General features: G+C 41.1%; 1 protein-coding gene across 1 annotated transcript; it reads right to left on the reverse strand.

The window, feature by feature from the left end:
* Positions 1 to 1610: 1610 nt before the first annotated feature.
* On the reverse strand, positions 1611 to 12841 carry dkk2 (dickkopf WNT signaling pathway inhibitor 2). The gene is made up of 4 exons (XM_084931527.1): positions 12214 to 12841; positions 4053 to 4203; positions 3375 to 3512; positions 1611 to 2163 (listed from the first exon to the last, which is right to left on the reverse strand). The coding sequence occupies exons 1-4, from the start codon at positions 12397 to 12399 to the stop codon at positions 1913 to 1915; spliced, it is 726 nt and encodes a 241-aa protein (XP_084787653.1). The 5' UTR covers positions 12400 to 12841; the 3' UTR covers positions 1611 to 1912.
* Between the last annotated feature and the right edge of the window lie 882 nt (positions 12842 to 13723).

A 13723-nucleotide genomic window follows, 5' to 3' on the forward strand; every position in this document is an offset into this window, starting at 1 on the left:
ATCAAATATCCGTTGGCTGTCCTAGTCCCTCGGGGAGAGGGATTTTTTTTAGCTATCAAAATGCATTATACGGTGTTTAATTTCCTGTTGTCATTGTAAGAATTCAGCATAAGAAGCAACACGATAAGCAAAAACAAGGCCCATGTACTAGGAATACAAAATACATTCTTTTATTAATTCATCTTTGTAAATACATGAAACAGATCAATGCAGTGAATTCACAGAAACATCATTTCGTTGGATGCAAATCTTGAAACCATTTACACACAATTTACACAACACATTTTGGATTTTGATGCTCCCTAGTTTAGGAACCATCCTTTTGATGCATTCAGTTTGTGATATCAGTCCATGCTATCTAAGCCTTTACCCCTTATCTACACCCACAACTTTTATCGATTTCAGTCTATCCAACTGTGCTTGTTTCTTCTGACATTACTCTTCTCACCTAGATCATTTTGCTATAACTTTTAGGATTCCTTTGTTATTATATGTACATGATATACATTGGTTCTTAAATACATTTGCTTTTCTTCCAGTCTATTTACAATATTAGAGCTTATTGGTATTTTAATGGTTACAAAATATATGTACTTGATGCTCTAAAAAATGTCTTAAAGCGAAAGGAGGCAAATGTTATATTGATTTGTAGGTAATGAGTGGTTATTTAAAGCACTGACACCAGGGGAGAAAAAGCATTGCTTCACATCCATTACACCATAAAACTCAATATTTCATCAAAAGAAAGTATGCAGTCATATTTTAAAAGCAGAAAACTAAAGAGGGCTGTGTGCCATCAACAAGCCATTCGTTTTAACTGCAGTTCTCTTTTAAAAACATCAGATTTGTGGAGCATTTTTGTAAATCTAATCAATCCTCTCACATCTCCATTTCTACTGGCTTTCTAAAGGGAAAAATTGCAATTCCAACATATCCCTGAATCCCGTTTGTATGATTTGAAAAGCAGAACCATTCCGGTATTGAAACCACCAAGTCTGCAGCAAAGGACTACCTCAGTGCAAACAGTTTTAACCCGCACAGTTGTATCACAATAGATTACAGCTGTATCCTACATCAAACAAGATTCCCACAATGAATACAATACTTTACCTCTCTTCTTGTGGCTAAAAATAGGGCGACAAGCGAATTCCCCAGACGAAACTCATCATTCCAAAGCAAATGTTCTTTGTGTCTTTGGTGTAAGAGGCACACACACACATCAGGGAATGTATATTTGCTCTTTGGACATTGTTGCTGGTTGTAAATGCTTTGCGTAGCAAAAGCTGGGTTCGATCTTAAAATAAGTACTAAAGTTGGCAAACAGACAGTATAACATGCCAAAATTCTGATCCTATGAGTGTCACATGCGACATTATTTAAAGCTAACTGACTTCAGAGCTTGGTAGAGCATGTACTATTCAGTAAAAATATGGCTTTTGTGTTAATAGTCCTTCGGCTTCGAATATCATAAGCTGGAGGTTTAAGGAAAGACTGCTATGACTGTTGCTTCTATCTACAAAAAGTCCACACCTATCACAGCATCAGCTGACAAACTCTGCGGTTCCCTGATATTCATAAGAATGTGTAAAAGGTTGGTTTTTCTTTGGGGGGGGGGGGGGGGATAGCATCCTATAAGCTCACTAATCTCTCAAAACCATGTGTGTGCGCGTGTGTGAGGGTGCGTGGTTGTTATGTGGGGTGCAGGGATGGACCACTCACAGAGAACACATTAAAGCATTCCCATTTGCCCTCCGTTTGCAGAATAGCGAGCCTGAAGCCGCATCTGTTCTGTCTCTTGTCAGTCTCTGTCTTTTCCTTCTTTTCAGTACGGCCACAACCCATCCTAAAAAAATAAAATTCCCCTCGCACATGGAGACGGAGGCCTTTAAGCCGACAACAGCTGCCTCCTGCTTCAGATCTTCTGGCACATGTGGAGTCTGGACTTGGACGAAGAGGTGGCGTCTTTCCACACCTTGCAGGAGAGGCCCTTGGCACAGTCACAGCGCTGGAAGAGTTCCAAGCCGTGAGTGCCTTTCTTCCTCTGCTTGGTGCACACTTCTCCCTGCCTCAGCACCGGTTTGCAGATTTTTGTCCAGAAATGGCGGGCGCAGCAGTAGCCGTCCGAGCAATCGGAAGAACGCAAGCACGGGTCACCCTCGTGACCTAGAGGAAGAAAGCAATAAAATATATGAGCAGTGATAAACCAACAAACAATAAAATGCAAACTATGCATTAAACTGGCATATTTGCACTTGGAAACACATAAACCAAAAACAAGCATGTTCACATATCAATGTTTAATACTGTTTTTAAATTGCAGGTCAACAGCAAAAAACAGCCATGTTTTGCTAATTAAACAAAAGATATCAACAGCTGACTGATTCTATATAATATTAATTTCCATATGTCTAAATATGTTTTTTTTTAAACCCTCTTGCATAGGCTGTCCTAATTTTTTCACATGACTCTGTATATATCTAACACACTTGCCTGACTGAATCCTTATAAATGAACAATCACTAGAATTGTGTGAAACACTTTTACTTGCAGGCCTGTGACACAGCTTACCAGAAGCCGCATTATCATCCATTCCAGTCATCCTGTTTCCCTGACAAACCCCACTTTGCTGACTAGTTATTCCATTATTCCATCAGTGTGATGGACTGCTAAGTCAGACTGTTTTCCACTGGTTTAACATCACTGAGTTTCTGGGTTGAGTTTATTCAAGTGGCAACCTGCACCAGCCTATTATAATGTAATAATGTGTAAGGAGAGCGGGTGAGTCAAGTACAAGTAAAACCAAATGGCCTCATTTATGGCAGATTTAAGTAGTGCTCCTATTTCCACGAACATTTTAGCATTGAAGCCTTGAGGGTGTATTTATAGTATAGTAATTTAAGTGTCTTATTAAACAGATTACTATATTGATAATCCATTACTTGGCTTAAATCAGGTGACTTGAATGCTAAGAACAGGTCTCTGTGAGTTATTTGCCTTAATTATGCTAAAGTTGCATTTTGTGGATAAAACTGGTGTATCATGGAAGGTGTCCTATCAATGAGACTGTTTGTATGGATTTAAGTAAGTGCAGAAACAGCAAAGGCATTGTGTTTTTTCTTTCCTTCTGGGATCTCCACGCTTAGCTTGAGACACAGACACATGGGCAGAGGGGAAATGAGGGGCATATTTTGGTGCACTGCAATACCCATGAGTACTTTAGGGATTTCTTAAAGTTGACAAGAAAACAATTCAGCCAGACCAGGATAGGAGAGGGACAGAGCAAATCTAATATTAGAGGAAAAACAATGATGATAAAGGATAATGTCTTGATATCACTCGGTTCATACTGGACATGCTTTGCTGTCAGATCTCACCTTTTAGAGAATGCTTGGCCTGTCCCTTTCCATTCTTCCCACCCTTCCAGCCGTGGTCTTTGGAGGAGAGCTTGATATGTTCATCTAATGGTGAGATGTGAGGCGAGATCACGCTCTCAGAGATGGGGACACAAATGACTGTAAAAACAGGAGAAACATATATAGTTAACGAAAACGCCAATGCTGCTTAGTTTTTCAGGAAAACATGGCACAGACTGTTAAAGCTGAGCACATTAGCCTCTGTGAAAGGTCTCTTAAATGGATGCTTTCAGTGCATAATGCAAAGAACTCCTATATGTGTTAGTGAGCTATGTTGATTTTAAACAAAGAGCAGTTTCAGCGCAGCCTCTGCACACATTCACGCTATTCACACTACAACATGTGACCACTGATTCCTAACCTCTGGGCCTCAATTGAATACATTTCAGCTATAGTTCAGGGTTCTGTCTGAAAGCATGTGTTCAACATTATTTAAATATATTGGCTCTATAACTAAGACCCGCTTTTTCAAGAACATTTGAATAAAACCAGAAATCGAATTTTCACGATAGTGCCCCGCAGTCATAACTTAATTGAAACTGAAATGCGCTACAATCATGCACGTGTCTGTTTGTGTGTCTGTTTGTGTGTGTGTGTGTGTGTGTGTGTGTGTGTGTGTGTGTGTGTGTGTATTCGTACAGTTACTGCAGCGGTTGCCGGGGCAGCACATAGCATCTCGATGACAGCGCTTCTTCCTCCTGCGACAGGTGAGGCAACGAGAAGGAGCCTGTTGAGGGCTGTGGCAGTAGCTGCCCACGCTGCACTCCTTGTCATTGCTGCAAGGGTACACCTGGATAGAGAGAGAAGATGTTATGTCCAAATATCTGTCTACCCAGTTTATGAAAGAACCTGTTATGTTGCGTGACTTCCTGGCAGCAGAATTTTGAATGATTGCCGTGGACAGCCCGATCTAAAAACCATGCCTCACATAACTTCCATTGGTGAGGCGATGTGTTTAATTGAAATTCTCCCTGATGCAGTTTGAGCTATGCTCATGCCCGTTCAGTTGCAGGTTAATTACCCACTTACTTCAGTTATGTTAAAAGCACATTAAAAGTGCTCTCAAGTCCTTAAAACACATTTTATGAAAAAATAAACAGAAAATGCTGCCTTTTGATATTTGACTTTGATGTATTTGCCTAAGTGACATCAAGCAATATAAAGCACATGCACATATGGCTGCAGTGTAAACACAATTCCCTTAATTGCATCTGCAGGGTCGTTATTTTCTTCTTTAGAAAGGCGCACATCAGGCCAGAGTCAGAGAGTACCCATTGGGCATGCGGTTCCCTTGGCAACACTGATCCTGTCAGCATCCGAACTCATGAAAAAGCCTCTTTTTACTGGGCCAGTGGAACATCTTGAGATGGTAAACTAATCTGTTATCTCCACCCTGTATTTTTAATTTAACATGGCATATATTTTCTTGTAAAGATTTTGTGTCTCCCACATGTCATCACCTTCTGAATGTCTACAGAGTGCTGTGGTGCACATGGCATCACTGTTTAAAAGCGTTAAAGCTGATAGTTTTTGCTCAAAGTATTGCGATACCTTTCCTATACCTTTCCAAAAGTCACGGCTTCGGCAAGCTAAAACAGTCAAGCCAAATGAATTTCACGTTACATCCAGGGGTCTTTGCAGAGACCCCTGATAACAAGAACACCTGATCCACCCCTGCAAAGGTGGTAGGTCTGTTCTTTCTAATCTGCAGCTGGGTCTTCAATTACTTTGCAAAATTATTGATTTAAGCTGTTCAACAAAGTTTCGTTTGGACCAAATACAGGACCTAGGAAAGAGCGAACCGAAGCCCAGGAGTTGTGTTTATTCGCTGTGTTACAGCTGGTTGCTAATGTACATGCCAGTGTCTGGTTGGTAGGTAAGCCTCTTGCATATTTTCCACCCTCTCATGACCTAATCAGCAGCATTTCCCATTGCTAGTCACCTCAGAGTTGAGATTAGTTTAACATGTCACCCACCCACTTTGTGTCGCTTATTTCTCTGGTTCCCCCAGTTGTTAATTCTACTTTCTGAATAAAGAATTCTAGCTGGATTTTGATTGAAATACAGCAAATTCACATTTCTGAAAAGTAACTTTAAAAACATGTGTTATTGCTTTGCAAGCCAAAGCTAAATTCCGCTCACTTTCTTTGTAATTACTGGGTGGCCCAAAAGACCCAAAACCTTAGCAAATTAACTCAAGAGTATTCAAGTAAATGGCTAGATACCAGTGGGGGTATGTGGTGAAACATATTGTTCAGCTTGTTGTTTGTAGATTGTTTGTTTTGGGTGAAATTACTACAGGCTGCGGTCCTTCTATACCAAGTTTAAGGGAAAAATATGCTGTAGGGATTAACTCGTCTATTACTGAATGTTTCTTTTTTTTTTATTTTTCCATGGCCAAACAATACAGCTATTAAAATGACCAAACCACTTCAGTTTCTCCCTAACTGCTCACAGGCTTAATGGGGCTACATTTCGGTAGCCAATCACGCTCCTTTACAGTTCATTTGCCTTTGTTTTTGCTTTAGCATTTCTTGTTTTTACACCAAAAGCCTGAGAAATATTATGTAGCCAAGTACACAAGAGCTTTTACATCTTTTCCCTAATGAAGGGACCACACAAAGAAGGCATAAAACTAACTATCCGTAGCAGTGAGAAGTGCAATTAAACCCAAGCTCAGTCTTCTGATAACAAGCGTGTACACCGACATGAGACTCTCTTTATTGGAACCACTGTCTTGATATAATTCCATACACATGCAAGTCCCATTGTCATTAGACTTGGAGCAGGAGCAAAGGAGTTTGGTGCAAATTGTAACACAAATCAAAGAACTTTGCTGACAAATGGAATAATGTCACGAATTTGAGCCGAACTCGTCAACGCAGGGGGACATTTTAAACAGCTGCAGGAAAGGCTCACATCCACATCTGAGGGGGCGCACGCACACACACACACACACACACACACACACACACGAAAAAGAAAGTTCAGGTCACTGTGTTTCTGCACATCATTCTTTTATTTCCAACCATTCGGTTTAATTTGGAGGATAAGCTAAGATATGAAGTGGACCACATATTTGCACAACAGAACACCTATTCACGCATAACACCAAAGCTAAGATCAAATGGAATCTACTATTAATCACGTTCGCTGAAGACTGACATAAGCACACGATGTTTTGGTGGCGCTCCGCTGCCAACACAACATCCACATTTTCCTGGCACTGCATTGACAGATTTGATTTATTTGGTTTACCACTGACAAACATGGAAGAGTCAACATGTGAGTGAACATAAAAGAGGTTTAAATCAGAGTAAAATCATTACAGCCGCAGTAAATATAACAAACTCCTTTTGGGGGTATGAAGGTCAGTACAGAGAGGTCTACCATCCCCAAAAGAGCGGGCGCCGTTCCAGACGTCGATGTACACCACATGTTTAAATCAGCTATCGACAATATCAATATTTCAGCACATTAAAAGTTGTTACTCATGTGCTTTAGCTTCAGAAAGTGAACAAGATTAGACTTGCTGGAGGTTTGCCATGCTGACTTTCTCAGAATGGAAACACATGGATGCAATGATATAGCCGTAGAAAAATGAGCAGAAATATTCAGCTGAACGCTCATCTATCATTATGACAGATTCCCATAATGCAAATGATTAACATTGCTGATGAAAGCAACAAATCCTTGGTGCTTTATGGATTCCCAAAATTTCTTAATTACTACAAGGTTAAGAACTGCTGTCAGGATGTGGAGAGGTCATATTTGTGCGTAAGCAGGAGGAAACGCTGAAAATTTCACCTCATCAATTGTTAAGATACAAACCCGCCCTGCCAGCACTTTTGAAGCTCATTAATAAACACAGTATGGACTTTTCCCAGCTCGCAGTCTTTGTACTAAGCCGAACTAATAATCTCCTGGCTTCACCTCTCTATTTAACGCACATTAAGTCGGCATTGATTCCTCAAAACAAACAAGCCCAAACTGTTCCTCTCAGGTTTTTACAAACTACTGCTGTTATAATGCATAATAAACTTTCCCGCTCAACTGTGGAGTTCAGTTTCTCTGCAAGCTCCTCTTTTAAAGAAATACGGACATTGCCGTGGACTCTCAAGAAAAGAATTTGCCGGAAATGTGGACTGAACAGAAGTTCAAGTTTTCTTTTTCTCTCCTGACAAGAAAAAAATTCTGGTTATCTAAAGAAGACAAATGGATCCAGATGTGCAGCAGTACTTCATACTACCTGTATTCAAACCCATCTGTCTTTCTGAGCTGGCAGGTTTGCATCGATCACAGTACACGGGGCACTGTGGGAATGGGGCTCACCGCTTCCATCATGTCTCAAACTGCAAGACAGTCCTTTGAAACCCAATGATACGAGGCCGGCCCCCTAAATCACAGCTGATAAACTTGCCTTATCTTGTCATGTTTTAAAACGCCTCTTTTGCAACATCTGAGGGACAGGGTTTCATTTTGGGATGCATCTTATTAATCTCATATCTCTTTTTTTCCCCTGTTGCTCCCTTATTTTTCCTTAGACAGCCTAGCAACATAAAAGAAGAGCCTTGGATCCTGCATAGGAAGTGGGTTGAGCGCTCTGTACTGTGCAGCCTCTCATGGTATGCTGGTGAGACGATAAAGGAAGAGACAGACGGAGGGCAATAAGGGAAGCCCCCGGCCCTGTCTCGTGTTGCTCTCGTGCTGGTAAAGCTCCACGGCTTTGAAGAGGAACCTTAAATGTGCGGGAGCAACAATCTCCAAGGGATTTACTGCAGGATATACAGGGCTTTGAACCCTCTCTGCCAGTCTTTGGATCCCCTATTTACCTCTCTACAGTCATTCCAAAGTGCTGATATAATTCAACGGAAGAGCCCGGTAATGCATTAAAAAAAATAACACCAAGAATGTCTCCTCTCCTCTATGTCTAGAACCTAGGCAGAACCAAGAACCAGTATGAACGCTGGAAAGCAGCAGTGGAACAACATAACAGAAGGGTAATTTAAGCCCTTAGACTCCAGCTCTTTATGATCAACTGACAAAAAAGCAAAAAAAAAAACCCCTCAAAGGTAATGTGATAGAATAACAGACAAGAGGCTGGGTTGGTGGATGGGCCAACATCAGCTGACAGGTTTGTTTTTTGTTTGTTTGTTGTTTTGTTTTTTTAATAAAATGGCTACAATTGTTCCCCCAGACTTGTGTTTTTATTCTTGTGATCTGGACGATGAAGCACAAACTTGCCAAAAACTGTATATAAAAAAAAAAGAAGTGAATTGAATTCTTAGAGATAGATATATTGATGCATCAGATCAGATAGCACATGAGGGCATGGAGAAATGATGTATTTTATTGCTTCATTTGGAGCACTTGTAAACCTCACTGCTGAATGGAACGGTGATATTGACCTCCAATGCAAACACTAATAAAACGTAAGGCAGAACTGCAGTCTGCTGCAAATGGCAAAGATCACCTTTATGAACCATGACATTAGTGAAGGCTCTCTTTTTCATGTAACTATTGACTATAACATCCCTCTGCTACCCAAATCATTTTTAGCATCTTTTACAGTTTGTAAACACACTAAGTTAAAGAAATTAGCGTTATTTCCTTCCACTTATTTTGCCTGGAACAAAAAAGAAAGTTGCAACAAAGCTAAAGTACTGTCTTAAGCATCCGCCCTCTTTGCTTTTTGTGCTCCTTCAGAGCTCCAGCTCATAACCTGGGGCAGTGAATGGTGTTAATGAGTGGCAGCGGCCTTAAAGAGTCAAACAAACGATGTCACTGAATAAACAAACTTCATATGCCCTGAAAGCACAGACGGCCGCTATCAGATAACATAGGGAAGACTGCACACAAGTCACTCATACAAACCATGTCCTCAGACACAACTCGGCCTCTTTCATCACTCAAAACACATGTGTTTATAACCATATCCCTTTGAGCAGTAGGATCCAGAGTCTCTAAAAACTAGGCCTTCCTTAAGTTAAGTATACATTCTGAGTTGATCTTAGTCATTGCACCCATAGCAAGGCTCACAGTCACTGTACGTGAGCGGTGTCTTCAAAGGCTATCGGGGGAAAGGGAAAAAGTGCTCGATGGTAATCTGGGAGGTATGCTGCTTTAAAAGGTGTAATCTTGTGAAATAAGAGGTGCACAGGGTCTCTTCTCTCATTAACAAGTCTAGTTACAGTTAAGGTGGTCTCCACACAAGAACCCTAATGGTTCCGGCTCAAGGGCCTCATGGCACCCGAGGGACCCACATGCTGAAAACCTGCAGAACTGAAGACTAAAACACACATAAGCAGTCACACCTTTTCTTTCTCTCTTTCTCAGCTCATTAGGATTCTTGAACAATCATTTTTGGCTCGGGGAGAAAGGCTACATTTTAATAGAGAGAGTCTCAGGAGATTGCTTGTTAAAAGTAAACCCTCTGGTGAATTCAATAAAGCAACTAGTTAAGGCCGACTGACCGGCTGCTGTTTTACAGGCAGGTTATGCACGAATGCCGCCAGAGTGTTGGTTCCCTTGTGGGTTCAGAGGTTACAGTGGTGAGCGCTGCCTGCCCGTGCTATCCATTTCTGTTGGTTCCCTTCCAAGAAGCCCAGAGTGCCACCCACGAACACTGGCTGTCAAGGTCTTGGAGGTTTTGGCTTTGTCGGTTTTACTCCAGTCAGGCTGACGTGTAAGGGACGAGACAAAAGGAAAACACTCAGCTGTTTGCCCCGTCTGTACACGCAGGAATTCCTAACGCCTTTCCTGGTTTGTGCGTGATTAATGTCACCCTTATCACCAACCTTTGTCAGCAGCTACAGGAAATCAAAGCACATTACATTGTCAAATGCTTCCTTTAACCCAAAAGCTTTGACCAACATTTCTTATATCCATCATCTGATGGGTACAAAACTAAATTACACCCTGGTTTCCTGCTACAGTCACTCGTCGTATTCCAGTAATCTTCTACGAAGTGATGTAAAACCAACGTTTGGGGAGATTCCTGGTAATTTTCAGAATAATCGTTAACCTTCAGTGAGTTTCAGGTCCCCAAACAGCTGTATTAAACCATGTAAAAGTGAACTGAAGTACTGAAGAAAAACTGCATTTTTAAATAAAAATGGATACAGTGGTAAATTGTTCAGATTGTCTTTCACATAACTGGGGATTTCATGTATCCCCGAACACTAATTTGCTAACTATCCTCACCAGTTGTGGCAAACTCAGCAGTATTACAATGCATTCATAATACAATAGCGCCAAAGTCTCCTCCTAAAACTGACGCCAAAAGAAAACTTGAGCCGACACATGCCCTTTTCCCCAATCTTCACCCGAGCGCTAAACTGACATATGAAAGTAGAGAGGCACCTCAAAGATGGAAATATAGGATGCCAAAAGCCTCAATAATGGAGATTTTGTGTGTGTGTGTGTGTGTGTGTGTGTGTGTGTGTGTGTGTGTGTGTGTGTGTGTGTGTGTGTGTGTGTGTGTATAATTGTGCAATCTAAGGTACAGATATTGCAGATTTACCCCAAAAAACTTGCAAAAACTGCATCCTGTTGTTCTCTTCTAAATTAATTGTGCTGGACACTTTTACTGAAACACAAACAAGACTTTGATTAATTACACTATATAATAGAGCTATTTACAGATAGCCACTGCATGATGAGAGGCAGAAGGACAGTGCAGCTCGCTCACCATCGTCGAGCCACAAGTCTTCGCCAAGGCCGAGCTGCGGCTGTTTCTTTACCACTCTGGAAAACCTCATAAATGATATTAGCCATCCTGGTTTGGACCCACCACACCATGACATTATACTTTTGTAACAGTGTGGTGGTTTCTGCACACACATATTGTTTTCCCTCAGTCCACTCTTCTAAACCATTGCAAAGGCATGGAAGTAAGCAGGCGCTCAAAATTGTGGTCTGGCACAGCAGCTTTTCCATAATTCTTCTGTATCAGCTTGATGCCTCCTTTTTCAAAACTAAGCATTTCACTGATATGCAAGACGATCAAAAAAGGCAAGGTGTACAGGCCAAATGCAAACGAAGCAGGTGAGACCACTGGGGGGAGGGGTGTCCTGGAGATGTGGCAGTGCCATCTACTGCTCGCACACTGTCTGCTATGCTTATTTTATACATACACGCCTGCCTTCCAAGCTGATTTAAACATCCACCTCTCAGGAATTATTTGTTGGATTGTGAATTTTCCTGGCCAATCCACAGGTCTAGATGTTCACAGTTTTTTTAATCTCATATTTGCTCTCACAAGCACTCTCTACAGAAATGCGGCACTTTGTTGAAACAGTGGGGATCGATACCCCTTTGAGTGGGTATAAAGTGGTTGGTAAGAGTGGCCCCACAGAATCTCATAATCCCAGCAAGCGCCTGGACCGCTTTAATGACACGCGGATCCAGACAGAAAATTACCCCAAGTGTTAACTTTTTCTCACTTTTCTGACGGCGTTAATGATTTACTGTGGAAGTGTGCTGCACCCGACTGTGGCGTCAGGTTTGAAAGGCAATTAGGATTTATGAGGGGTCCAATCCTCCCAATTTCCAATAACGATCCACACATGACGCAGCTTTCTGAAGGTGTATATTACTATTTTACCCTTTAATTGTGCAAAGGAAAATGTTTCCCACTCAGCAATCATAAATTGGAAAAGGGGAACTCGTGGAAGAAAAGTTATTGCTATTACGATTGTTTTTGTTGCATTTCATAAACTGTCTTCTTAGTAATAAAGGGCAAAAAGTGCTCTGACATCTCCGCTGATATTTTCTCAGACAGTGAAATAACTGAAGTTACCTGGATGTTGTGTTTCTTGGTGACTGTTGCAGATCGGTTGGTTGCCGGTGTCGGTATTTCTTCCAACTGACCGGGTTTGATGGAATTCGCCTTCGGGCGCGCTTCTGATACCTGGGATGTCCCAGTCCTGAGCGCAGTGACGAGAAACACTACAACACAATATCTATTCCAAGCAGAGACGACCATCCTCAAAAAATACTGAAATATATGAAAAAAGAAAAAAATAATTTAGTAAAAAAGAAAAGAAAAGAAAAATAAGTTTCTCAATGAGACGTGTGCGCCCTGGCAGTGTCCATGCGTCACGCTTGTCAGACTGCAGTACACAAAGTGGTGATGATGATGATGATGATGATGATGCCAAGTTTCTGGTCCTGAAAAGGTTAAATAATTAAAAGAAGGACTGCCATTGAAGATTCTTTTAAAAGCAACGACACAAACAAACACGGGGAGCCAGGTACACGAGTAAAAAAAATTTTTTTTTTTTTTTTGTATGAACCTAAACTGTTAAAATGCCGATGCTCTGAGGGTCAGACAGAAACTTGACAAGAGGTCTCCACTGTGCCTCAGTCTGGCTGCGAGTGAGCGCTTAGTCCTGTAGCCGGCTGTTTTATGATCTCGGATACTTTCTTTTTATAGGATTCTAATGAGTTTGCTTCCTCCGCCCCTATTCACAACTGACAAAGAATGAAACTGATCTGTGCGCTGCGCTGCTGCTCTCGCATTGTCGTCTGGACACCGGCACCAGGAGCTCCGTTGGGAAAAAGCTATAAAATTATACACTGTGTATTTTAACTGAGCACTTAACCCTTTTTTTTTTTTACTGCGATCACGCAAAGGAAACGGGAAGGGAAAAAGTCTCTTTAGCGAGTCCAAAAAAGAAGGAGAAAAAAGGCTTTCTTTTGGAAGTGAGGTGGAACGCTTTACTTTAAAAAGAGAATTAATTTATCTGTCTGGGGAAAAATTTGTACCTGTGCTTAAAATTTAAAAACTACCCCGCCAAATGTTAAAGAGAGAGAAAAAAAGCAGTTTAGGGTTAACCAGCATTCCGGAATAACGTAGAATTTAAAAATAAAATCTGATAACTATTGTTTTCTCCCTGGGAAAGACATCCCTCATGATGCAAGGGATGACGACGGTGATAAGGTTACTGATGCAAGAATTATAGAGGCTCCTTTGTTGTTACGAGTCTTGCATGGGGATAAATTATATTCATGTTGGTTAGATAATGTATTTCTTGGTACAATGGCTTCTTTCAGTTTTAGGCAGGTAGAGCAGACGTGAATAATTCACTCAGGGAGTGATTCATTGTAGTGATTTCGGTGATGTATTGCTCTTATTGTGCGCACTTTACATGCATAAAATAATGTGAGCTGCTTGGTCATGATCATTGATTATAGCGTTAAACATGATAACTTTCCAATGTGAACCACGTGCATGTAAATCAAACACAGAATTTAAAATAAAAAAAAATAGCTGCCAGCAATCAAAATCATTTGCACACAATAGCTCA

The sequence above is a fragment of the Perissodus microlepis genome, chromosome 6 (assembly GCF_051167445.1).
Source record: "Perissodus microlepis isolate ML-2025 ecotype Zambia chromosome 6, ASM5116744v1, whole genome shotgun sequence".
NCBI lineage: Eukaryota > Metazoa > Chordata > Actinopteri > Cichliformes > Cichlidae > Perissodus > Perissodus microlepis.